This window comes from Agelaius phoeniceus, chromosome 9 (assembly GCF_051311805.1).
Source record: "Agelaius phoeniceus isolate bAgePho1 chromosome 9, bAgePho1.hap1, whole genome shotgun sequence".
NCBI classification, from domain to species: Eukaryota; Metazoa; Chordata; class Aves; order Passeriformes; family Icteridae; genus Agelaius; species Agelaius phoeniceus.
Genome location: NC_135273.1, coordinates 4,782,616 through 4,808,814, shown reverse-complemented (window position 1 = coordinate 4,808,814; position 26,199 = coordinate 4,782,616). Strand labels below are relative to the sequence as shown.

Genomic DNA, 26,199 nt, shown 5'->3' with positions numbered 1-26,199 from the left:
TCACCTTGAGCAACAGAGACAAATGTAGTCACAAAACAAATGGGTTGCAGTGCCCTTCATGCAATGAAGTGCTGCAGTCTCCTGACCTCTGATTTCACTATTAGAAACCTTATTTTGACATCAGTTAACTCTCTGCAGAGGTGAGAAAAAAATCCTGGTATCAAAATAAGGTTAAGAATGAAAGAGGAATATGGATGGAGCACAAGAATAATGCACATTAGACATTGTGAATGCTCCAGCTGCACGTGGTTTGGGTGGAACATGGAAATAAACAGCACCAAGAACATTTGGGGACAGGTAAATCTGCCAACTGACCCCTCTGTAATTGTCCTATGGATCTTGATTTCAGTAATTTACTGGTACTAGAAAATATCTAATAAATTCAGCATTAAAAAAATCGAGATTATTTTTCTTGAAACAGCTTTTAATCCTGAATTTTAAATAAATTTGTGCTCCATTCAACTAAACACCACTTCATCAACTCCACCTGACAATTTTAATTTTTTTTCCTCATAGACCCAAATTAAAAGCAGAGTAAAAAATTAAACTCAGAGTGAGACGTTAATAGAAGAGACTCAGAAAATTTGGATACTCAGACAAGAAGTGACTTTAATGCTGCAATGACCTGCACAGGCTGGAAATGCCATCTGGTGGTTGCAGGTTCAGAGCAGTTGAGGAAAAAGAAAATTCTGTTTGCTGGGACAGCGAGGGTTGGATCTCCACCATCTTTTACTGAGGTGTGGTAAATAAACAGCAAAGAGGGATCTGTGTTAAACAGAAAAATCAGACAGAATAGTGATCATAACTGTGAAAAAATTTAACATTTATTTGCCAATGTAAAACACTGAAATAATTATTGCTTCAATTACTGGGGCAGCTGGCATGAGGGCAAAAAAAGTGGATCATTGGGACAATATTTAAGAAAGCTCAATAAATTATCTTAAACCCACAGATTTTGGAAAGGTAATTGGGATTTGTTTAGAGAAAACACAGCAGGATGAGCTGGCACCAGTCTCCAAGAAGGGCTGGAGCTGCTGCAAAGAGGAACCTCAGGGGTGGCTCTGCACGGGCAGCACCAACCAAAGCAGGGTCACTGCAACCTAAAGATCAAAATTGGAGAGAGGACATTAAAACTGGCAATATTTCAGTATTTACTGCTATAAATAATACTATAATACTATTTCAGTATTTACAGAATCAGTCCCAGGAGCTTTGTTAGAGATGGATGCACACAGTGAGGAATCCTCTCGGGGTGGTGGATGTGTCCTTGCTCTGCTCCAGCCTGCAGGAGACAGGGGAGAAGCAACAAACCCTTCTTGGAAGCCCCATCCAGCCCCCATTCCCTGCTCCTGTGCAGACATGGAGTGAGAATTCCAAGGGAATCCGTGTGATTTCATCCCTTAACTCAAGCCTGCTGCCACAAACGCAGCGCATTTATTAATTTATTTTCCTGTTCCACAATGCCCCATTGATTCTCCCTGGACAATGACAATCAGATGTCACAGACAAAGGGAAATGAATGAAATCTGACACATTTATTTAAGCCTGCAGTGGACTAAATTATAAATAAATCCTGCTTTTTCTGCAGCACAAAGGTTGCAGACTGACTGTCCCTGTGGACTCTGCTCTCTTCTCACTGCTTAACAGACTTTCCAACACTTTCTTTTGTCCTGATAGCAATCTCTCAGCAGGACTTTTGGCAGACACATGTATTATGTGTCAAAACTGAAGTGGAAATAACTGATGGGAAGTACAAAAATCTGATGGGAATAGTTCTAATAAGGAAATGAATAAACATCAAAACAGTAAAACATAACCAGAAAGAATCCAGCCAGAAAGCTTCTGAGCTGCTACTTGCCAGAGATCAGCAGTAAGGGCATTTTCAGAGTTAAGATTGTTCTGTATTAATGCAGAGAGCATTAATATATGCTGAACTCAGGCTTACATGTTAATTTAATTAATTCCCATTCTTATTTTAATGCTGTTAGGAAACAAAGCTCTCACGAGATGAGCTTTAAATGTACTACAAAATGCATAGAGTAGATTAATTTCTAAAACACTTTTAGAAACCCACTGACCACAATTAGCTACATTTAGGATGAGTTACTATTGTACATCTGCTCCTACCATCCTTCACTTTGACTAACTTAAAAAACCCCAAATAATTTGGAAAATGCAAAAGTAATTCAGCATTTTACACTCAGCGTGACTGAAGGTGCAGCTCTATAAATATATTGGTGTAAGATGGGGCTACAATGTTTTGGGAAATGTTGGTGAAAAGTGATGATTTCTGCCCTGAAAATTGCCTCCACCCTTCCAAATGCAGAGAGACCTTAAGGCTTGGGTAGAGAGTCTGATCAGGACAGCCCAAAATCATTTCTGGGTGATTATCTGGGACAACCATGATGAGAGGGAACTCAGAAACATTGATTGGCTGATCAGGCTGGAGCTTCAGAGTGATCACCTGGCAAGGAAATTCACAGAATCTCAAAAAGATTGATGGATGTGGACTCTACAGGAGCAATGGAACAGAAAAAGTCCCACCAACATTTCAAGCCATGCTGGTGCTGGGCTGTGAGAAAAGTCTCCTTCAGGAATGCAGAATTAGCTGGAATTCTGCCTTATTCAGTCAGAAAATGATGCAATGTTGGGTTATCTTTATGCACACAACCCACATTTCTGTGTTTGGCTGGTTTGGCTCCTCAATTCAGAGACAGGTTTTTGTTCAACCAAGCTGAATTCAAATAAATAGCTGGTCCTGTCTAGTCTCCATTTGTAAAAAGTCTCTTTATTTTATTTTATTCTACTCAGAAAAGAAGCATCAATTATATTTCATGCAATCTCTTCATTAATCTGCCTGGCTGGAACTAAAACTTCATTCCAAAACAGGTCATGAGTTTTGGACATGATTTTAAACTTGCAAGTTCTCTCTTCTAAAGGCTGCTACCCTTTGATGGATTCTTTGATTTTGCTGTTCACTGGACACTTGGTCAATCTCCAGGATTATGAAATTCCTACAAACTAATGCAGAAATCGCATTCAGAGCTATTATTTCTTATAATAATTCACAGAGACTGGAAATAACTTTATTTTCTACACTTGTAAGTCAAACAGGCCTGCTAAAAAGCACTTACAAACTCTACATGCAGGTTCTTGAATTTACTGACACGTGTTGATGCTGGACATGTGGAAGCTTCCCACTTCTTTCCAACTAAAACAAAAAATGGCATTTTTCAGCAATGGTCACAACTCTGCATTTTCTTACCACCATTTTATGCTCATTTATCAACAGATGACAGGACAAGGCAACCTTACATTGGAGATGGACTCTCCCAAACCAGCTACACACACAAAAAACTTTTATAAAATAGTTTGTGCTAAGTTAAATATCTCTAAATTCAGTAATTGTCAATTACAATATATTAAATAATATTGTAATAGTAGTGAATTTTCAGCTCCACTGAAGTCACAGGCAAAATTTACAGAACTTCATCCTCAGCCTCTGTCTCCCTTCCAAAAACAGGGATAGAGGCATCAGTCCTCAAAAATACTGCCCCAGTTTCCTTCTAAAATCACACTAAAATGAGTCAGATCTCAGCAAACCACAGGAGATGAACTCAGTTTGGAGTCAATCTCGGTGTTGCCTGGTTTTGCTTTTTAATATAAATCCATATTTGAGTTGAGCAGGGGCCAGGAGCCCAGCGTGCTGTGGTGCTGCAGTCCCAGGGGTGGTCAGAAGGTGAAAGCACCATTGCAGACTCACAGGAAATGCTCATTTGCCTCCAGTGAGTGCCCACACCAAGGACAACCTCAAGCTGTGCTCAGTTCTTAGGTTGATACTTCTCTCCCTTTCCTTTAACTGCAGTCCTTAAAAGCTCCCCAGGAGAAACAGCATCAGATAAAAGTCTAATCAAAAGCATATCAGTGACAAATAGGGGCACAAAGAGATGGAACTCTCAGTGGGGACACTAAGTCTGCTCCCTTGAAACTGAACAGAAATTGTAACTTCTCCAGGAGCTCATCATTAAATGGCTTCAATAACCTTCAAGATTTTGCAATTCATAGTGAAATTCCTCAGTGCTTGTTAACTGATTTTGTATCACATAAAAAGGTTTTCTCATTTATTTTGGTTGCAAGCCATATGGGCATCACCACTTTTCAGCACACTGTGTAGGCAGGAAATGTTACACTGGTTAACAGAGTGGTAAAAGTATTTTCTCCACAGAAAGGAACTCTTCATAACAATCTTCATGAGGATTATTCAGTGCTTCTCCACATGGCAGGAGGCTGAGGTAAGGCATGGACAAACCAGAAGGTACAGTGCAAAGAAACCTCTCAGTACCAGGCCACAGATAAACACACACCAGATATGATGCTGACGTGAATGACCATTCTGGGAGCAGATCAATTCTGTACAGCCCAATTAATAAAACATAAAATGACTTTTTAAAGTTGCTATTGAAGCTGTACTATCAATAATATTGCAATATACACTAATTTCATATCTAACAGATATGAAAAACAAAGTTAAACCTGCATTGCACTTGATTCCCCCAGTTCTTACGTCTGCTCCACATAAAAATTAATGATTAATAACAGTGGCCAAGTGTTTAAAATTAAATCAATGAATGTATGAATGACACGAGATGTAACCCTCAGAGGGTAAAACTGAATTTGTTTCCTTTCTGGGGGAAAACCACCCACATATCCTTGAATAAGAATCTTTGTTCAAAGGCTAACAGGAAACTCCAAGTGGATTCAAGGTAAATACCAGCCCCTGTTATCCAAGAAGATAAGAAGCACAAATGCATTGGTAATGTTACAATGCTGTAATACATTACTGAATTATACAACAGTGTTATTTCCCCAAATTCCTCCAACTTATGTGACTTAATGGGGACACAGACAACGCTCATATATATGAGATAATAAAGTGCTTTCATAAAGGATCACAACTTCCTGTGTTTCCAACAGAAGTATTTACTAAAATGTTATTAAAGGTGTTAACCCATGAGCTGCTGCACCAGAAACAAAACAGTCAGTAAAAAAAGCTGGAATATGGTAGTTAAGTCTTCCTGTACAATTCTACAGAAAAAAAGCACCTGCAACAAAACCCAGCAGTGGTACCTTTTGTCTTGTTTTTGTTAGCATAGTTCTGAAATGTGCACTGAGAGCTGCAGGATAAACCTCCTGAGCTCTATTTCACATCAGCCATGTGCATTGAAATACCCACTCTTGTTAGACAAAGGATAAGGCTTATACCAAAAACCACTGTGCCACTTGGCTGCATATCTTTGGTATATTTATAGTGCAACTGTTCTGCTTCTTCTCTGAAGGGAAAAGTTTTCCAAAGCACTGCATCCCCTGCCACTGAGAACCTACCACGAACTCCTACACTCACTGGGACCTCTGACACTGACTTACTGCTTTAAACAAATGAAGAATGTGCAGAGAAAATAATTCCTTCCTGTTTTTTAAACATACTGCTGAAATAAAATGGTATCATGCTGGAAAGTAATAGCACGTTTCAGTCCTCTTGCAGGATTTTAGGAGCATACAAATGCAAGCACAAATTTCACAGCAATTTTTAACAACAGATACCCAAGGTGCTATTTGAAAACATCTGTAACTTAATGATTCTTAATCTAGATTTAGTCAACCTTCATCTCTACAAAAGAAAAAAAAACCAAAACCTGTTTTTCATTTTGCTTAGATACTTAGAATGATTCATAATGCATAGAAAGGCTAGAACTACTTAATTAAAATATACTGCAAGCGTGTTTTTCTAAACTTATATTGCTAAAGCCTTGCTGTACTGTAAGATTTATTGGAGCTGGCCTTTACACACAGCACCATGTATTGACACAAGCCTGGCTATATACCTGTGCTTCAGCCTGTCTGAGTGGGCACACCAGCACACGACTATGGTACACATCACCCAGGGGCAGTGCAATGAAATGTGGAGCCATTGAAATGCCATCTCAGGGGGTTTCAGCTCCTGAACAGCAGCATTCTCTCTGAGCAGGTCTGTCCCACCAGGCTTGCATATTGCTGGACACTGGCTTCATCACTGGGCCCCTTCCTCCTCTTCTTGTACACGCTGTAAGGCATCACGGTTCTCTTGTGCAGCACTCTCACCCTGCCCAGCTCCTTCAGGCGACCTTCATCAACTGCAGAGGCAACCACAACACAAAAAAATGTTATTTACAGCGTCCACAGCACCTTAATTTATGCCCCTAACTTCAATATGCATAATGAGAGCTGCATGAAGTGAGAAATGTCATCTGCAGATGGAAGCTGGGCTGCAGAGCGTTCCTGGATTGTGGCTGGCACCAAACCCAGCCTGCAAAGGAACTGTGGCTGCAGGGTGTGGAGAGGTAAATCCTGCATCACATGTTTCTCATGGTGATGGATGGCATTTCTGAAAACACCTCTACTGCTGCATTTAAAAATTCACATTCATTTAGTGCTGCTGGAGCCAGAAGGCAAACTCTATCTGGGAAAAACTCAAACAGAACTGACCAGGAGAGACTTGTCTTTGCAAAACCCCTTGCAAAACCCACCACACCAGCTGGGACAAAGGTACTGAAACCAGCAGGAAGCCTCCAGGCTGCTTCCTCAGGTAAGCATCAGGCAATAAACCACCTTCCCAGGTGGAACTCCCTGGCCCTCCAGCCATGTCCTTACCTAAGTCTGATCCCTGAGCTCTGTAAATCAACAGGGTGAGCAGTGCAAGCACTCCCTGGGTGGGTACAACACAATTCCTCTTCAAAAATACACACACCACAATTAAAACTTATTTCCTTCACATCCAGGCCCCTTGTGCCTTAATTTATCCAGAATCATACATATAAGAGTGTGACTGAACAAGTTAAAATTTCCTTATTTTTATGAATCCCATTGATGCTCCTACTGCTGAACAATAATACTATATAGCTGCTGTGTGTCAGAAAAATTTGCACTACAGTGCTAGAAAACTCTTTAAAGAAACTCACAGAATGTGCCACACATCAGAAGGCCACTGCAGGATAAATTAGTAGAGTTATTACAAAATAATAGGAAAAGAAATCTTGGACTTTTCTGAACTTTAGGTTCAAAAAGTCACCAAGAAGAGTCAACCTAGAATCTGAAACTTCAGTTTGAGAATCCGTTTAAGCATCTCCAGTAATAACAGAGATGCTTACTGGAATGTCAGTATTTTGGGACATCAACTATGCAAAGACTTCATTTTGGATCTTCTTTCTGCTTTTAATTAATGCTTCTTTATGTTTTAAAGGAGGCCATGAAACTCTTTTCTGTGCAAGACACACTGAAGAACCTGCCCCTGTTCATCCATAGAAATTTCTATGGTCCAGAAACTTTTTTCCTGCTGACTGCCTGAATTTAGTATGTGAAACTTAATGAAGGCTGCTTTACCAAGTTTGGAATGACTTCATTACTTTTATCTGTGTTTTGATTCCAGACATGAAAGCACAATGTGTTTCTTAAGACTTAACTGGGAAAACACGGTTTGAAGGAAGAAAATCTGAGCAGTACTTGCTGAGATTGTGCTCCCCACTAATTATTGTTGGCAATTGCTTTAGATAAACACCAAGTCAAAAACACTTTATGGCTTTCTCTCCCTCTGTGAAATCCATCAGGTTTTTGATGTGTGGCCAACACCTCCCTGATATCCCAATGGGTTGGTTGGTTTTACCACCAGCCCTTCTGCCTCTTCTGTTACATCCTCCTCCTTGCTGAGAGTTCACCAAGGAAAAAATCTGCAAGTTTAGCTTCTGGAGGTGACACAAGCGTAAAGTTATTTTAACTTCTCAAATTGGAAAGTTTCTATTTACTGAACCTCTAGACTGACTCCCAGTCTGTGCCCTGGGATGGATTTAGGCCAAGCTGAGCCCTCACAGCTCTGTGCCAAAAGCATTTCAGAGTTGGTCCCTGCTCACTGATACTCACTGATTTCAAATACTCCCAAAGCCTGATACTGTGGGTGAGTTCATGTCCTGGCTTGCAGTGCTGCTGGCCCCAGGTTTGATTTCTTTGAGAGACTAAAGCTACTGTACCTTGGTTTCACTGCAGCCCTCCTGGCTCAGCTGAACTCTGTTCTCGTTCAGCATTTGTGCCCTTCCTCCACTTTTACTCCTTGCAAAGAAAAATAACATCCCAAATTTCTACAATGATTACCTGTTCTTCCACTGATTCCCCTCAAAATCAAAGCTTTCATAACAAAAATAACCTTCTGTAAAAGTACTTAAATGTATGTAACTTAAACTCCATCTGTAAAAGAAACCTTTGACTGAGATGTTAAGTAAAATAATCTCAAGTACCAGTTAAGCTTTTAGAGATGGCAAATAGGAATTTGTGTCACCATCATAACAAATCTGAAAGTCAGAACTCAGCCACTTTTCAGTTGCTGCTGGTCTGGAGGCAACATCATGGGAATTTAGGAAACTATTCCCTTTAAACACAATTTAAATATAAGCAGAATAAATGTAAAATAATTTAATGTAAAATAAAACAGATTGGGCTCTGGCACACTTCAAACAAAGAAATTATTCTTCCAATAAGAAAAATTAAATATCTGCTCCTGCTGAGTGGCACATGGTAAAATCTGCTCTCTATTCAAGATGATGCCAATTGAACTCAAGCAGGCCTTCCCTGTGTGGCTGATGCTGGAATACAGCAGCAATCATAATTCAGAATGAGACCAAATGCTTTATTAAAAAAAGCTCCTTGCTGAAAATAAGAAAAAAACCCTATCCTTTGAAGCTTTAGTGAAGAAATTTTATTTAGTGACTTCCATTTCTGGAAAGACCCTGACTGATCACATAGTGGAACAGCGTATTAGAGCAATTTTAGTCATTTCTGCAATTACTGAATACAGTACTGTTATCACTAAAAAGTTTTTTAAAAGTGCTTATTTTTTCTCCTCACACTCTCATTTTTCACCTCCTGAGCTGGTGATTTATTATAGTCTACAGAAGAGACACTGTCATTTGACACAAAAAATATACAAGGTTTCATCCCTTAATTCAGTTACATCTATCAGTATAGTCTGGATGGTAGATACACAAAATATAGAGCAATCAATTATGTAGATTGAAAGTTCCTGTAATTTTAGAAAACTGGGCAACTGCAGCTCCAACTGAAAATAGAAATATTATCCTGTAAGTCTCAGAGCTAAAAATACAGGTGAATTCTTACTGAATAAATTACCTGTCACTTCTTTTTCTTCTCCCCTATACTCCTAAAGCAGCGAATTATTTATGCTGCAGTTGCCTATTGAAATTTGAATATAGGAGAGATTTCACTTCTAATTCAACCTTGCCTCTGTGACCCCACATAAAGACTGCACAGAGGTGTTAAAATGTTCTGTTCCCAGCCCCAAAACCCTGCTAAATGGAATCCACACATGGAGGATTTCCTCTCTGAGAACAAAAAGGGTATCAGGCACGTTTCTAAATGCCAGCAGAAAACAAGGCAGGGAGCAGGAGTGACCCAGAGCCTCTCATGCAATGGTCTGCTCTGAGTTCCTGACCCAGCTCACTCATCCACCCTCGCCTAAAGGTAAAATGGTAAAAATTTGCTTTCTATTCAAGAAGGGAATTTGCTTTCTATTCTAAAGGGCAGCCTCAGCCTGCACTCACCCCAAAAAAGCTCCCCCACGCCAGGAAAGAGGAGGAACATGAGCAGCAGGAAGCCAAACAAACTCCTGTACAGTCCAGTCCTTATTTCTCTGCACAACAGAAATCAACTTCCCCCTAAAACTACAAGCTCCCTCCCAAGCCAAAACACAATTTTCAAATGCTGATAAGCATTCCTGCTGAAACACCAGCATGAAATAAGGAGGAGTGATTTCACCTTTTTTTATTCACAGCAATAGCAATGGCTTTATTCATAGCTGGACAGCAATGTGCTCTTTAAAGAAATCCAGAATTTCATGGTCTTCTCCTTACAGCTCAGGGGTGGATTAGCATTTTCCTAACGTTATTTGGGGAAGCTCACATCCAAATATTTTTATTCTTCACATGCATTAAGCTTTATTATTACTCCCTAATATAAGCTGGAGTGCAAACCAGCTCCATCTGCTCAGAGAGCTGGGTAAGCACGTGCAAAGCTGGACAAGTGAGACTCGGAGTGCAGAGTGAGCTCTGCAGGAGCCTGAGAGCCAACACCACGCTGAAAAAAGGGTGATGGCTCAAAGTTTCTGTAGAAAATATTACTAAACCAGCTTTTTGGTGGTGGCTGAGCTGGGCCAAGGGGGTTTTGATCAAGAGTGATGTGGAAGGGCAGCCTGAGCTGCAGCATCCTGTGCTGCTCCTCTTTTGAGCCCTCCTCCCCTTGGACAGACTCCTCACAAAAATGACGTTGCTTCATTTCTCAGGGGTGTAATCTAGAGATGGAAGCAATCTAACTTTCCTTTAAAGTGCTTTTTTTCCACTTATAGGAAAACAAGTGAAAAAATAATTAAAAGTAAAGTGACAAATGTATTGACTTTCCCATTTTCTAAATAGGAGAAATTTTGCCAATTTCCAAAACAACCCGCATTAGTCACAGGAAAATATTTCCTATATTTTCTGTACAGAATGGACTCAGAATTAGCAAGAAACCTAACTGAGGACTGGCATTTCTAACTCACAAAAAGAAATGTGGTACTCCTGCTAAACTCTGAAATGATTCTGTTTCTGATCATAAGTTTAATTTTCTTTAAATATTCCTTCAACTCCCTGGAATCATTAAACTATTTGGCCATCATCACTTTGTTATTCTGCATCCATACTACACAGAGAACCTGGATTTTTTCCCCCATCACAGCAGGATAAAACAGTGGAAGAAAGAAAGGAAAAGGCAAAGAACCAACTAATTCAAAAATTAAAATATTTACATCTGTGTCATTAGCTGAAACCTGTGATTCACTTTAAAAGTAGACAATGAAGGAAACTCACACTATAAATTAAATTTCCATTTTGCTTAAAAATGGAATCTCAAAAGAATTATTTTACCTCTAAGCATTAAATCCACAGAACAAAAAGTCTGAAGATAAACACTTGACAACTGCTGCATTTCCAGCTCATGGATGTGCTGGGGTTTAGATTTTGTTTCATGTTGTTTGCAGTTTTTAATTTTCAATTTTGAAGCATTTAGGATTGCATGGTTTTTAAAAGATGAGCAGAATGTTCCCATTTTTCAATTGAAGAAAAAAAATTAAAATTAAATTTCAAACTAGGTGTAAAAATGGCAAAAAGAAGCACCATCCCTTGCTGGTTACACTATGGTGATGTTAATTTTTATGAGAAACACTACAGCCTTGTTGAATATTTTTTTAAAGAAAAGCTACATCTGGTTTACATGACCTTGTCACAGTTAATGATCAATGATTTTAAAACAAAGAAACTGCAAAAGGAAGAAACACATTAACTTTTCAAATTTTATGACTGAAACATAGGAGATATTAATTACTGGAAATCAAAAATTATTTCACCGCAATCAGAAGCCAAATCTTTCTGACCTTTGAATTTAAGCTCATTTCTTACCCAATTTAAAGCATAATTTCTTTTGTTCACCAGCAAAGTATAGGATGTCATCCTCAAAAAGAAAAGGGCCAATCAGCAATACCCATTAATAGCCATATTTGTATAAAACAGCGAGCTAAAATGTGCTTTTTCTCATATTGCTTCTTTCAAACTAGACTCATACATTAAGGAATATTAAAGACCCCTATGCCTTGGGGTACAAAAATACTAACTCAAACCAAAATAAGAGTACAGTTAAAATGAAGCATAAACAACAACACAAAAAAAAAAAATCCAATGAAAAGAATTCTTAATTAAAACCAGAAAGCACAAGTCACAAAGGAAGTACAGTAAAATGCTCAGGATATTCTCAATCAGCCAAATCTTTGCAGTTACTCTAACAAAAAATAGGAACTTTTGAAAGCACTGATCAAAAAGAACACGTTTGTAAAGTATCAAAACACTGTGGATGATCCTTAAAGCAGGGGAATTACAGTTTTACAGGTATAGGGATCCTTCAAATGGGCAAAGACAGGAAGTTGCAACGAGGAGAAATCTTAAAAGCATCTTCCAACCCAAACTTTTGGGCTTTGTGCCTGAACTCCTATGAGTGGTTTACGCTGTGGAGCTCCACGGCGAAGAGCGGTGCACGTAAAACAACGTGCATGAAATTCCCAGTTTAGTTGAGAAGCTCTCATATAATACATTTATTCTAGCCTACCTCAATATATTGTCCTGGAAAAAGGTGACTAGAAAATGTCTACTGAAGGACAAGATTTAAATCATGGAAGCACAGAATCATTCTGGTTGGAAAAGCCCTCGGAGACCATCAAGTCCATCCATTAACCCATCGCTGTCAAACCCACCAAGCCATGTCCCCAGATGCCACATCCACAAAGCTTTTAAAACCCTCCAGGGACTGTGGCTCCAGGGCTGGACAACCCTTTCCATGAAGAAACTTCTAATACCCAACCAAAATCTCCCCTGGTACAACTCAGTGCTGTTTCCTCTTGTCCTACCAAGGACTGGTACTGACATTCCTCCAAGGACTTGCTTTTTAGGAAAAAAAAGCAGTGCAAAAAATATGATCTAGTAAATGGCAAGTTGACAAAGATAACTTTTTTTACTTTTAGATGTTCTTCCAGAGGACAAAATGAAGTAGTCACTTCAAAAGAAGTTGAATCTTTAATATTGTTCTTGATGACTTCAAATACGAGAAATGAGAATGTGAACTGCTAATGAAGAATATTAACTGCACACCCAGGGCACTTTGGGTTTGGGATTTTTTTTCTGTTTTAACTACACTTTTTGGTTATCTAATCAACTGCCTTCAGTTTAAGTGCACTGTGCTGACAAGGGCCCAAAGCAGGGCCACAGCACAGGTTTAACTCTGTTTTGAAGGCAGGGGCACTGTGAGATGTTCTCACATCTCTGTGATTCTCACCTTCCTGTGCGTGCTCTCCCTAACCCAGCTTTCCTGACTGCAGATCCAGGCCCTCAGCAACCTGCACAAGGCATTTTTGCAGATCAGAACTGGCAAAGTCAAAGCTTTACAGGCTCATTCATGGCCTGACCCATTTCTGATGGACCCCACGGGCATTTCTAATGCGCAACTCTGATTCTGGGGAGTTTTATTTACTCTGAGTCAGCACTGAGGAACCTGACCAAGCGTTCTGCTGCATCAGATGTGTGTCCTCCACACTTCTCAGAACCTTTGTTAGCTGAGCTTTTCTGTTCCTTGAAGCATCCAAGCTATTTAAAAGAACACAGAAATGTTCTGCATTTTGAGTTATTAATTTCTCTTCAGAGACAGGGAAATCACAGTAAAATCACAGAGAAGGGAAAATCACAGTTAAAATCCAACAAGCACTTGGAAAGAGCACATGAAAGCAACTCTAAATCACTGGCTAGAAGGGAATGAAACTGCACAGATACCTTTGCAGAGGCTTTAGCATGGGACCTGTCATCTCAGGAACATAATCAAAATGACTCTGTTACTGGTGGGAGAGACATATCAAACACATTATTAAATCTGTGAATTAATGGTTGAGAATTGTAATGCATCTTAAATGGGAAAGATTGGGGATGTTGATAAGAGTGGAGATGACAGGACAAGGGGGAATGGCCTAAAGCTGCAGGAGGGTTGGATGTAGATGGGATATTGGGAAGGAATTGTTCCCTGTGAGGGTGGGCAGGCCCTGGCACAGGTGCCCAGAGCAGCTGGGGCTGCCCCTGGATCCCTGGCAGTGCCCAAGGCCAGGCTGGATGGGGCTTGGAGCAGCCTGGGACAGTGGAAGGTGTCCCTGCCATGGCTGGGGGATTGGATGGGATTTAAGGTCCCTTCTAACCCAGACCATTCCATGACACCATTCTTCTATGAAAAGCCAGTATAAAAGACAAAAGTTAGAGATAATGCTTTAAGGAGTTACAGTTCCAAAACAATGGTGAGAAAATAGGGAAAAAAATCTGAAGGAGCGAGAGACTTATATACTATTTATTAATATATCTGAACTGCATAGAAGTGAACATGGCAGAAAGCAGCCAGAGGATTTTTCAAAAAGAAGGGCAAAGTCCTCATTAAGACTGACATGCGAGGAGGAAAAAAAACAGAGACAAGAGTCAAGCTGAGAATTACAAATGCAAACATTACCATGAAATAGGAAAAATTGAAGCAATTGGCAGTAGCTTATCAGCTAAATAAATCAAATTACAGCAATCAATTTGCTGGCTAAATTAATTAAAACATGGAATCAATTAGGTTCCATGTGAGGAGCTGGGATGATGTCACCAGAGCAGGGAGTGCACGAGGATCATTCCAGAAGGTCTGACCCTGGCACAGGTTTCCCTGGTGGATGCTGGAGTGTGGCTCAGCACATGCCTGTGGTGTCCCTTCCATGGCTGCTCTGTGCCTGGGCCTAATTACAGCTGTTAACTTTTATCACATTTGGAAACCAGTCCCACACACTCATTGTCCTCAGCACGAAATAAATCTGCATGATTGCTCTACTTGTCCCACGTTATTGAACTTTTAATTTCTGCTCTTGTGCTTCTGACACCTTCTGCATATGGAAAATGGTTTCTACAGGATTTGGCAGGCCTTGCCTTTCCCCACATTCTTCTGAAACTTTACCAAAAAAAAAAAAGTTAAAGCAGAATTATTCTGCTGGAAAATCAAATATCACAACATTCAAAAGGTGCAAGAGTATCTTGAGCATAAACCCATCTAAGAATCATCTCTTCAACACAAAGAGAAGTGAAGCATGCCAAGATATCTTAATTTTTCAAGGAATGTCCACCAAAAAAAAAAAAAAAAAGTAATTCCAAAATACATCCATTTGTTTCACAATCTCTATGATGGTCATTGTGGATTAACACATTTTTGAGAATTTTGCAGTCCAAGCCAAAGGTTTCACAAACCACACCAGAAGTCAGACAATTATGCTGCTCAAGGGGCACTGGTTTAGTCTGCTACATATATGTTAAAAGCAATCCAAACTTTTAAATCACAAATATTTATTAAAAATTGCATTTTCTAACCCCGATACCAATTCACGTTGTGGCAGTTGCTTAGGACCCACAAATTAAGATAATAACATTTCCTTTGTATTACAGAAGCATTGCATATGAGGCTAAAACCCCATGCCAGTCATTTCAATTTAATCCAAACACAGTAAAAAGTGAGGGAAAAATGTGCCTGGCTACACCTTATTGGCATTATCTTCATTGTTTAAACATCTTGTACACTCAAAGATCACACTGGATTTAGAAAGATGCATTCTGATGGCTCAAAGTGTTCATGAACTTAATTAGAAACAGAGAAACTTGTAAGATGTGTCTGTTCTAGAGAAGCTGCTAGAAAGAACTGGGATGTCTGTCTTTTTTCTTGCAGAATTCAATTTCTTTTTCTTACAGAATTCAAATTTATTACCTATAGCTGTGATAATAGTGGAAAGTTACTTCTTTAGAAGACTTTAGTTCGTGATCCATCAGAGTTTATTTAAACTGTTTCCCAACTGTCTGAAGTACACAAAACTATCTTTAAAAAAAAATAAATTACAAGCAGCAGTTGTTGCAGAGCAAAGCAGCAATTTCTCCCAAATCAGATGATTGCAAAGTTCTGAACAATTGCTTTAATGTTTTCCATCTGTGACAGTTTTGCGACCACATTTTCATCCTCTCGAGAAGTTCAGTGCATTTATCCTTGTAAACATTAATCTGCATCACACCACCCTTATAAACACTAACACATCCTGGCCTTTGCATTAATCCCTCTGCCTACACCCAAACCCCTCTGCCTGCATCCATCCCACAGAGACAGAGCCCTTTGCCAGGGACCTGAACTCTGGGACGTGACCAAATGGCAACCACAGTTCACTCACAGGACATAAATATGTGATCGTGGCTCTTCTGTTCAAAGGAGGAGGGGAACAACACCACTATCACACTAACATACTAGATTTTAAAAATATATTGTAAAATTAAACAGTCTCTGTACTGGATGGGAAAAAAAAGTCAATAAAATACTTGTGCTCAAATACATAATAAGTATAAAACCTGTTTGATATACTCTTTGGTATCATAGTGCAATAAAAATTGTACATTAAATGTTTTAAAAACATAACACTAGAAATTATAGTTATTGAAATAGTTGTGACAAACTGTTTTCCTAGTGGAAGCATTATGCACAAAAACATACATTTAAAATAAACAGTTTTGTATAACTGCACATGCCTGTAGATTTCTGGTTTTATTTAAGTTTTATTTACTAGAACTAATAACACTCAGTTGCTTGAAAAAAGCAGTAAGATAATGCAATCACTACTAAGAGGATCCAGAAGTTGTTAAATACTGGGATTTTTATTTGCATTTTGCTACTCTAGTATTTTACTTTGCATTTCACTATTTTGCATTTTACTACGAGCAGGATAGATAAATATACATATAAAGATGTATTTCTAAAAAAACCAGTTTTTTCAGCTAAAAGCTTTAAAAATCTGGTAAAACATATAATAAATGTTACAAGATTAATACAGAGAAGGACTGGAAACCTGAAGTAATTTTCTTTAGTTCAGTAACTCAGACATGAATGATCTCCTATGAACTCAGGAGGAATTACATGGAATGGGCTTTTTATAGTGATTCTTGTGAGTGCGAAGTGAGGATTTTCTGACCTCTCCATAGCCTTGTGTGGTGTTCCAGGACTTAGTGTTGGCTTGGGTTTAACTTTTGTTTTATTCTCATGGCTAAGGCTTGCATGTGAACACAGGGCAATTTCAAAAGCTTTTTGGATGTCAACATCTGTCCTTTGTGCAGCTGCAGCCTGAGCACTGGAAAGCACAGACCAGACAAATCCTCTCCTCTGGATCCCACTTTGGCTCACACCAGCTGGACACAGCTTAGAGCCTGAGCTCTGCTAAGGACTTCCACTTCTTCCACTCTGCTGGAAGAAAAAAGGTCCTCAGTGCTGTGCAGAGGTGGCAGATGCAAAGCCTGGTCTGCAGCAAGGAGTGCAAGGTGGTTGCTGAATCATTTGGCTTTGTAGTCTCTTTAGATGGTGTATCCAAATAACAGCCTCCCTTCACACCTCCACAAATACCTAGTAAGATGCTCAAGTTTGAATCCTACCACCACTTATTTCTTGCTCTTGTCAAGCCCTTCTTCTCATTGTTCTACCTGTATGAACTACAGCAAAATTCCTCCCATCCTCTATCCATGTCTCTGCCAGCTCCCACACCCTGATCACATCAGAGATCCTCACTTGTAAAGCTTCCCTCACTCTGCTTCAGTCCATCTTCACCCTAGCACCTGCAGGCAGCAATCTGCCTGCAGTTCCACCTCTGACTACAGCATCTTATCCCAGACAAATCTATGCTTTCAAGGAAACTGCTATGTGTCTCTCCATATTCTTAATTTCTCCTACAACTCTCACACTGCAAAAGATTTCTCTATAAACTCTGAAAGACAACGAAGAAACTTGCTTAGATCCCTCTCTTGGAAACTCTCCTTCACTGCAATGTTTACAAAAAGGTCAGTTCAGTCTAATACTATTTAGTCTATTAATAGACTATAATTTAGTCTACTATCATAATTGACCAGGAAACCCAGAAGTGCCTCTCTCTGCCTTTATCCCACCCTTTTGCATCCATCATGGTTTGTGTTAACCATACCCTCTGCAGCAAAGAGTGTCTTGTCTCCAAGAGCACACAAAGGCAGAGGAGCCTGTGTTATGCATTTGTTATGTGCAATTTTTTTTTTAATGTGCTGAAGAAAATACTTTCATTTTAATTAATGTATTCCATTCGGTGCCATTTTGATTTCACTCTATTATTAGATCTGCAGGAAGTTGAACAGATGTGTATTAGCTTAGCCAATTTATCAACTTCAGCAAACAAAATGGTTAAGACAGAAAAAGCACTGAAGTCCTTTTGAAGTGCAGCTCTGAAAGCTCTGCTCACACAATTTCTGCAGACACAGGAAGGTGGGAAGCAGCTTCCATCACTGAGATTGCTGTGGGCCATGCCTAAAAATTTGGATAAAGCTTTTTCACCTGGGTAACAGCCCCATGTTCACCCTGGCTTCGCCAAGTACACCCCACATTCTGTGACACAGTCATGTAACTATGAAGGCTTTGAAGCCACCACTCTCAGACTGGGGTTGTATCTGCCCTCATCTGAAGTTGCTTTTTAAACATCTTGACAGTCCAGCACTGATGGGAAGAAAGATTTGAAGTTTCCCACTAATTTAATTACCATCCCAAAAGTAGATACTTTGCTCCATGAAGATATTTTTCCCAGACTTCTCCCAGGAGCAACAAACTGAAAATCTCAACCGATATTAGAAAGAGAGAAAACACGACACTGAGTTAGTCTAGAAAATGGAAAGTGGAAGGACAAAAATATTGCCAGGATACCAAATAAATGATTTATAGATCTTTCCACAGAGCTCTTATTTCATGGGTAAAGCTGTTAGGGAAGACTCCAATGAAGTCAAACCCTGAGGAGCAGTTTTGGGAGGGGGTCAATGGGTGTGGCAGGCAGACCATGGCCAGGAGTATTTCAGCAAATGCTATCATGTGACTGACTTCTGCTCATCACTTTGATGTGTTATCAAAGTCACCGACCTGCAGAGCAACCTTTTAATTAATTCCTCTTTTTTGAGCCTATCTCCATCTGCACTTACAGCTGATGGCCATTAAATAAAGTTCAGCACTATCTCAATTTCCAGATTGCATCAGTATCCAAACCCTCCATTAGTGCACCACCTCACAAACTACTCAGTTCTAAATAAATGCCTGGCTACTGGTTATTAATATCAGAATCTTCATTAATCTCTCTCATTTATAAGATGATGCCAGGTCTTCTAAATTTTTCAAAGTGAACAGAACAAAAACGAAGAATCGGTTCCACGGCATGAATTATGCAAATTGATACTTTCTTATGCTTTAAAATAAAAAGCCACTTTTTATGAGTATCTTTTTATTTTTATTCCAGAAAAGTAAAAGTAGATTTTATTTAAGAAGGAGCTCTGCAATGTAATGTCTATGGATACTCAAAAATCCTTTTCATACTACAGAGGCTTGAAAGATCAAAACACATAACGCACTCTACTGAACCTGCAATTGGTAAATTTATTATGTCAATTTTTATGATTTTTTTTTAAAGGAAAGCACATTCAAAAATTCAGAAAATGCTGAAAACATGAATTGTGTCTCATACTAATTATGAACAAATTGTTGTGAGACAGTATTTCCCAAATTTTCTGCCATTCCAGACAGCAATAGAAGATGGCCATTGCCAGTGACTGCTTCACTGCCCCAGGCAGCAATGAAAGCCACACCATTTCTCCCAGTTGTTTACTGGCTCTGGTTATTGCCCTGGGTTTCAGTGCTGGAAGTCCCACTCCTGCTAAATCATGCCCCACTTAACAAACACCATTACAGACAGTGCCACAGAAAGCTGATTCAAGGGGAATAAAGCACACCATCATTTGTATTGCTCTTTTTAAAATTCACTGTAACTTCATTAAACTGGTATTAGTGACTGTTGCAGAGAGTAAAGAATGAGGATTTCACTGGTGAGAAATGGCTTCCTCTGAGCAGCAACCCAAACCCCCAAAGCCCACGAGCTCCCAGCAGGCCCAGAGCATCTCAACGTGCAGCTATGTTTTAATTTCCTTAAACCACAGGACACAAGCCCCAGCTCCAGTAGTGTCTGGAGTGAGATATTCTGGGCTGATAATGATGCAGAGCTTTGTTTCCTGTGGTTTCCAAACGCCTGCTATGCCACAGGGATTTCACACCATCCACAAGATGCTGCCCCTCTGCTGGCACAGGGTTATTAACACCTTCACAGGCACCAGTTCAGCACTCTCTCCTTTCTGAACGCCAAAAGTTTCCCAAACATCACTGGCCTCCAAAATCATTCCCTTATTCCTCCTAATTTTGTAATTTTTTTTTCAATTTCTCCTCACCAATCTAACAATGATGGATTTATTTGAACCTTGCTATTGTAGTTCTTCTTCTTCTTCTTACTGTTTCTATTGAGCAACCAAGTAACAGGCAGAGGGTGAGGAAATGCAAGGAACTCAACAGCATTTCTAGAACTTCACAGTCCTGCTTAAGCAGTCTTTTCAAATTCCTTTAATTTATCTGCATCCTGCCCTTTGAGCAGTTAACTGCCATGGGAATCCTACTAAACTGCAGTAAAAAGTAAAAGGATCAAACAGAAAAAAAAAAAAGTAAAAATAGTAAAAAGAAAAACATGTAAAAAGAAAGAAATAGCTGCTGAAGAATGCTGAGACTCTGTGTTAGGTGTCTAGAAACAAACCACAGTCCTTTTAACCTGAATAATGCCACACATCTCTGAATAATATCACAGCCACACTCAATTGTTACTCACAGGAGAAAGAAAACTTCAAAAAGAGGATGTTCAACAAGTTGCAATTAATAGCAAAAGTTAAGTTATTCCTTTTCCCCCAAGCACCACACTAAGCATGGTCTAACACAGCTCCCTTGGGGCCTGCCATTGGCCCACAGAGTCAGTAACTAAAGCAAATTAATGATTTTTTTCATGTGATTGCCTTGTTTTCCAGTAGCATCACTGCACTGTGCTCTGGTCAGTAACAATTTCAACCAGTCAGTGCTGGTAAATCACTAAGTACCTGCTTTACACAATGTGTAAAACTGTATCACATTATGTCAAGATGTTTAAGGTGCTTCTGCTGTTTATTGTGTTCTTCACACCCACACCAATTAAACTGAATGTTTAATTGATTTTGAAGCTAAATCTGCCACTCTGTTTCTTAACAAAAGCACCTGATGCCTTTAAGCCTCTCCACTCTTTCCACTTCCCTGTATTGATTCCAATTTAATTCCTTTATGCATTCATCCAACAGAAATGCAAGCAAGAAACAATTATTTTATTGGTTTTGTTCATGCCCAGAATAGCAAATACAATTTGAAAATAATCTGAAAGGCAGCAATATGTACTAATTTAGAACTACTTACAGCCTATAGGACAGAATATACTTAAAATGTGCATTGCTTAAAAGATAAACGTTTGCTGCAGGAGATGTGAATTGCACACTTTTTATCCTTTACAGGTAAGATTTCCATGCTGCCTCAGCAGCAGATGATTCTGGTTTATTAGAAGCAGACAGGCAAATCAGAGCTGTTTCATTTGTGCAGCCTCACCTGCTTTTCCATCCTGGTTGAAGCGCGAGTACTTGGAGTGCTCGAGCAGGGGCAGGCATTGCTCAATGGGTGTCCACACGTAGGTCTCAGGGCACAGCAGGTCAGAGGGCCTGTACTGACCCTGCCAAGGGGAGAAAATGGAAAAAAAATGGAAAAAAAGGCACCAAAAAGACAGCAGTCATATCAGTTGCACGAGAACTTTGGCTACAACGCGATTTTCCAAAGAGCAAGAATAGTTTTTAATCTAATCTACACCAAATGAGTGCTCAGTGAAATCACAGGCTTTAGTCATTTCAGCACCATCTCAGGAGCACAAACTCAACCTTGGCACGTGATAAAAATGTAAAATTAACATAACACACTTCCATGATATCCAAGATGAACTCGGAAAGTTTTGGCTTTGCTTACTGGAACTCTGTATTTAAGTTATTCTCTGGAGTTCTGCTGAGCTGGGGCCAGCACTAAAAAACTCAGCACCTCCAAAAGCAGCTCATCTCAAGTGTTGGTAATTCTACCAAATAATGGAGACCAAAAAGAAAAAAAATCTAACAGAAAAACCCCACTGAACAGTAAGCAGGACGCTGTTTTTATTACATTAGTGATGGAGCATTTATTTCATTGCTGCTTAAATAATAACACTTTAATTCATGGAGCTTTTCCTGGATTAGCTTACAGGTAATGATTAGTGAAATTCTACTATTTTTAGTTGATTTATTAAGAAGATATTCCTTACAGACATTCCCAGAAACTAAACAGCCTTAATTATTTTCCCTCCAGCTACACAGAAAATCACCACCTCAGCAATAATAACCTCCCCTAATCAGATCTTCATCTGATTTAAAATAAGATTATTCAGCAGCCTATAACTTAAGTCAAAATTCTATCTTTGAAGCATTACTCATGCAATCCAAACACTCTCAACATTCACAGCCATATGGTGGCAATAGCAAATTAATTTTTCACTTGTAAACTCATTACACAACTCAGCTTGAAAAACAGCCATACAGTAAATAGAATGAAAAGGTTTAAATATACAAATTAAAAATTAAAAAACTCGGCATTATCTGAAGTCACCTTGCAGTTGATGCCATTAAGAGTTCTTCACATCAATGACATTAAATGGGTAATTAAAAAAAAAATTAAGATTATCATCTTAAGATGAAGTTGATTTAAAAGAAAGCCTTCCATGAAGCTGAGCAAGGTTTTGGAAGGGACAAAGCAAAGTTCCCGTGGCCTGGAGGTGAAGAAATTCCTTTAGGGACACCTTTAGGCACTAACACCCAGTTCTGGAGAATCAGAACCACCAGAAATTCTCAGTTCCTTTTATGCTCTTACTGTTCAACTCTTCATGATATTTAAAGAAAAATTCACTTTTAAAAAACATTCCCCACCAAGAGTAAACAGCTGAGAAGGAAATACAAGAATTGTCTGTGATAAAAAGTCACCACTGTCTGTGCAAAAAAGATAAAAATAACCAAGTTTCATGCTGAGCCTTGTCAAATACCTGAGGTAGATTTCTGAAAAGGTCTGTCTGACTGATTATCTCATTTGCAAAACATCCAGGACTGACTTGTAACTACTACTGTTGGTTTTGTTGGGGTTTTTTTTTAATTAAAGGCAAATTTTTATATTAAATTAAAACAATATTCCTCCAATTCCATTCAGAAACTTAAACCTCAAGGCCCTAGAAAATCCTCTAAAGCCAGAGAATAGAAGTGACATTTTAAAATAAACCACTTTGAAATGTTATGCTCTCTAAACAGAAATAGTTGAAAGCTGTGTGAAGGTAGTGCTTAAAGAACTTTTAATCATCATTACCCAGATGAAACAGTTTAAGGACTTGGGGAAAAAATATGCCTTTTCAGTCATATTTTTAAAAAATTAGAACATAATTACTTGTTGATTTAAAGACATTTTCTCAACTGGCCAAGAAGGCAGAAATAGCCAAGGAACTGTCTTTCAGAGCTGTTGCTTGAACACAGAAAATACAAGTGGCAAATTAATCTTTCCTAGCAGCATGAATTTAACTCATGGCTCTAAGAAAAGACAGCCCAGGAACTCAGTTTCTGAGATCCTGCTCCCACATCTTGAAATTTATCACATTTGTGAATCCCACACATGAAAGTCACTATGCAGCCCTATTCCAAATTTCCCACTTCCTTCTGTAACATTACAGAATTCTAAAATTAACTGCATTGCAGCATTACTGGTTTGGTTATAATTTTAAAAATCCCTTCTTTAGCACTGAGTAGCATAGTAATGGGAAAAAATTGATTATCCAACCCATCACTGTAGATTCAATATTTATTTTGGGCATCAAAACACCATAATTTGGAGAGGAAAGGGAAAAAATAGTTCTGAGATGACTTCCTTTAGGTGTTTTCTTACCCCAAAATTTAGGAGCTTGTTAATGAACTTCCCTGGATGCACAGGAGGCTGTGGGGGTGGCACATCAGTGACCCAGGACACTCAGCGGAACCAGAGGCAAAAATGAAAGAAGCCCTTGGTTCTCTTTGATATCCTCCCTCCCCAGAAGTGTTTCCAAACCCACCAGAAGAAGAGAGCTCTCCTGTAGAGATGTTTTATTTACTCTGCTGCCCAAACCCACATCCCCTGAGTCACCCCAGAGAGGAAGGGGAACCCAGGACGTGCCCAGGTGAGTGTGAACAGTGTTTGCACTGTGTCTGTATTGAGGGAATTAAAAAGGGAACCCACAGGACTTCATTACATCAAATGAAATTATTTCTGAGGGCTTTTGTCCCCCCCCCACCCTTTCCATAAGCACTTACTCTCAATTTACTTACTTTCTTCAGAATACTTAAAACCTCAGATTTGCTTATATTTAAAATCAATATATTTATGTATTTGAAAATAAACCACTACAAACAAATCCACCTCCTACCCTTTTCCTCTCTCCCTTTATTCCTGGACTGCAAAACCACCTAAACCTGAGAACCCACACAGATTCTGCCTCATGTACATGAGCATCTGTACTTCAAGAAAAATGTTCCAATTTCATTACTCATTCTAAAGTACTTACATCATCTAAATAAATTGCCTCTGAGCATACTATTTATATTCCTTCTTGTTCTTAATATTGATTTGCAGCATACACCCAACATAAATCCAAAATAGAAAGGGGATCTCCTAAAAGGAAGTGCTGCAAAGGGATTTATCACAGAAGAACTTAATCAGATTTACAAAACTGATTTTGAAAATCATTTCTCTTTGCCTTCAGATTAAGTCAGCATCCATTTCAGAAGAGGTTCTGTCTATGCTAAGAGTTCACAACTGAAAACATTTTGCTTTCTTTTATTTCATTATATACAAGCTCTAACATAGAAGAACTGTTTAAGTTGTCCAGACCATGCAGGGAATATTTAACTACCAGACTTTCAACAAAAAGTATCATCTTACAGACCATCCCCAAGCACTTGTCTCAGATTTCAGCTTCTCAAACCCAATACCACCTGCAGATGAAATGAACTCTGTCAATACAAAACAACTGCACATATTTCTCTCTCTGCATCTACATTTTGCCAAGAAATATCCAAGACACAAAGTTTGCTTTTTTGAAATGTTTTTGGAATTTAAAAACTCCATGTCTTGGAGTGGAAGGTGATGGGAGTGGACGATCTCCAAGGTCCTTTCCAATCCAAACCATTCTGTGCTATCTCCACCAGACTGAAGGGAATTAAATTCTTTACAGCACTATGAGGTGAGGTATTCCATACCTTTAACCATCCTGGTTAACCTGCCCTTTTACCAATTTTGCTTTTTTTTTTCTTTGAAACAGGGCAAAGAGCCACAGGGGAAAACCTTTTAAATTGCATTGTTCAAGGAGCATAACAACCCAATGTGTAACAAAGGTACAAATTAGATTAAAGGTACAAATTAGATTAAAGGCACAAAAAGATTAGATAAACATACAAAAAGATAAATATCTGACTAATCTATCAAATGGCTTGGCTAAAAAGCAATTCTGAAAATTAGTATGGCTAAGAAATTCCTGAGCACACGGTTCCTTCTACCAATTCACCACATTGCAACATAAATGTGACTGGTTTTTAGTAAAAAATACCTGCAAGATGTTTTATTGTCACTAGTATGTGTGGCATTTGTCTTCCTACATAATAAAAAAGAGAGAACCTTCAAGGTCCTTTCCCTTATACAATTAGACATGCTGCATTTTAATTGGAAGCTTCTGGAAATAAATTTTACAGAGAGACTGCCAAGCCTAAATTAATACTTCACACCATGATGGTTTCTGTTTTACAGTTTTCAAATTACAATCAGCCAGAACTTCTCTGAACTTTTGTTCTACAGGAAGGGCAAAGGTTTTAATGAGACTTTAGTCTGGAGATTACTTTTTAAATATTTTGCAAAATCTGAGGGATTTGGTAAGCACTTGAGATGAAAAACACCAGCAGAGTTTGTTTTTGTAGTCTAAGTAAAACTTAAAATGTAAAACTACCAAGAAAGACAATAGTCTCAAAAATGAAGGTCAAGCACCAGTAGCACTGAAAAAACCAAACAGGAAGGTTAAACTCACATTTAATTCTTTTACCAGGTACAGTTTACATCTGCATTCTATTTTTTCACAATAAAGCTATTGATCTTTTATTAACAGTGAATTAAGACCCCATTTCCAGCCAGCTGCCTAAGAACAGCTCTGGCTACACAAACAAATCAACCCCAAATGATCAACAGTGACCCCTTAGAGCTGGGCAGCACTGCCCACCCCAGGTTATGGAATTCAGCTTTTCCCCTGGAAGCCCCAGCAGTGCTGCACAGCTCCCTGCTCCTTGATTTCATTCCACAAACAGAGCTGGAGTTTGTGGATGCCCAGGAGAGCCCTTGGCTGGGAACCTGACCTGCTGTGCTCTCCCAGGTGGACAAAAGCTGCACATCCCAACCCCTCTGTGCTTCCAGCCTCTCTCTCACAGGGCATCCAGCTGTGTGAGGCCTAAAGGACTTCAGAAAAACAACAAAATCCCACCC

General features: G+C 39.1%; 1 protein-coding gene across 8 annotated transcripts in view; it reads right to left on the bottom strand.

Annotated features, from left to right (window-relative positions):
- Positions 1-2,772: 2,772 nt before the first annotated feature.
- The window catches only part of ATE1 (arginyltransferase 1), a 69,268-nt gene continuing 45,841 nt past the window's right edge, over positions 2,773-26,199 (bottom strand). For 7 of the 8 annotated variants that reach the window (XM_054637141.2, XM_054637140.2, XM_077182803.1 and 4 more), the window contains 2 exons: positions 21,199-21,319; positions 2,773-6,170 (listed from right to left, as the gene is read on the bottom strand). In XM_054637141.2, the coding sequence (XP_054493116.2) occupies positions 5,992-6,170; positions 21,199-21,319 (300 nt within the window). In that variant the 3' untranslated portion in view covers positions 2,773-5,991. The remainder of the gene's footprint in view (positions 6,171-21,198; positions 21,320-26,199) is intronic. The other variant, XM_077182801.1, reaches the window with a different exon arrangement.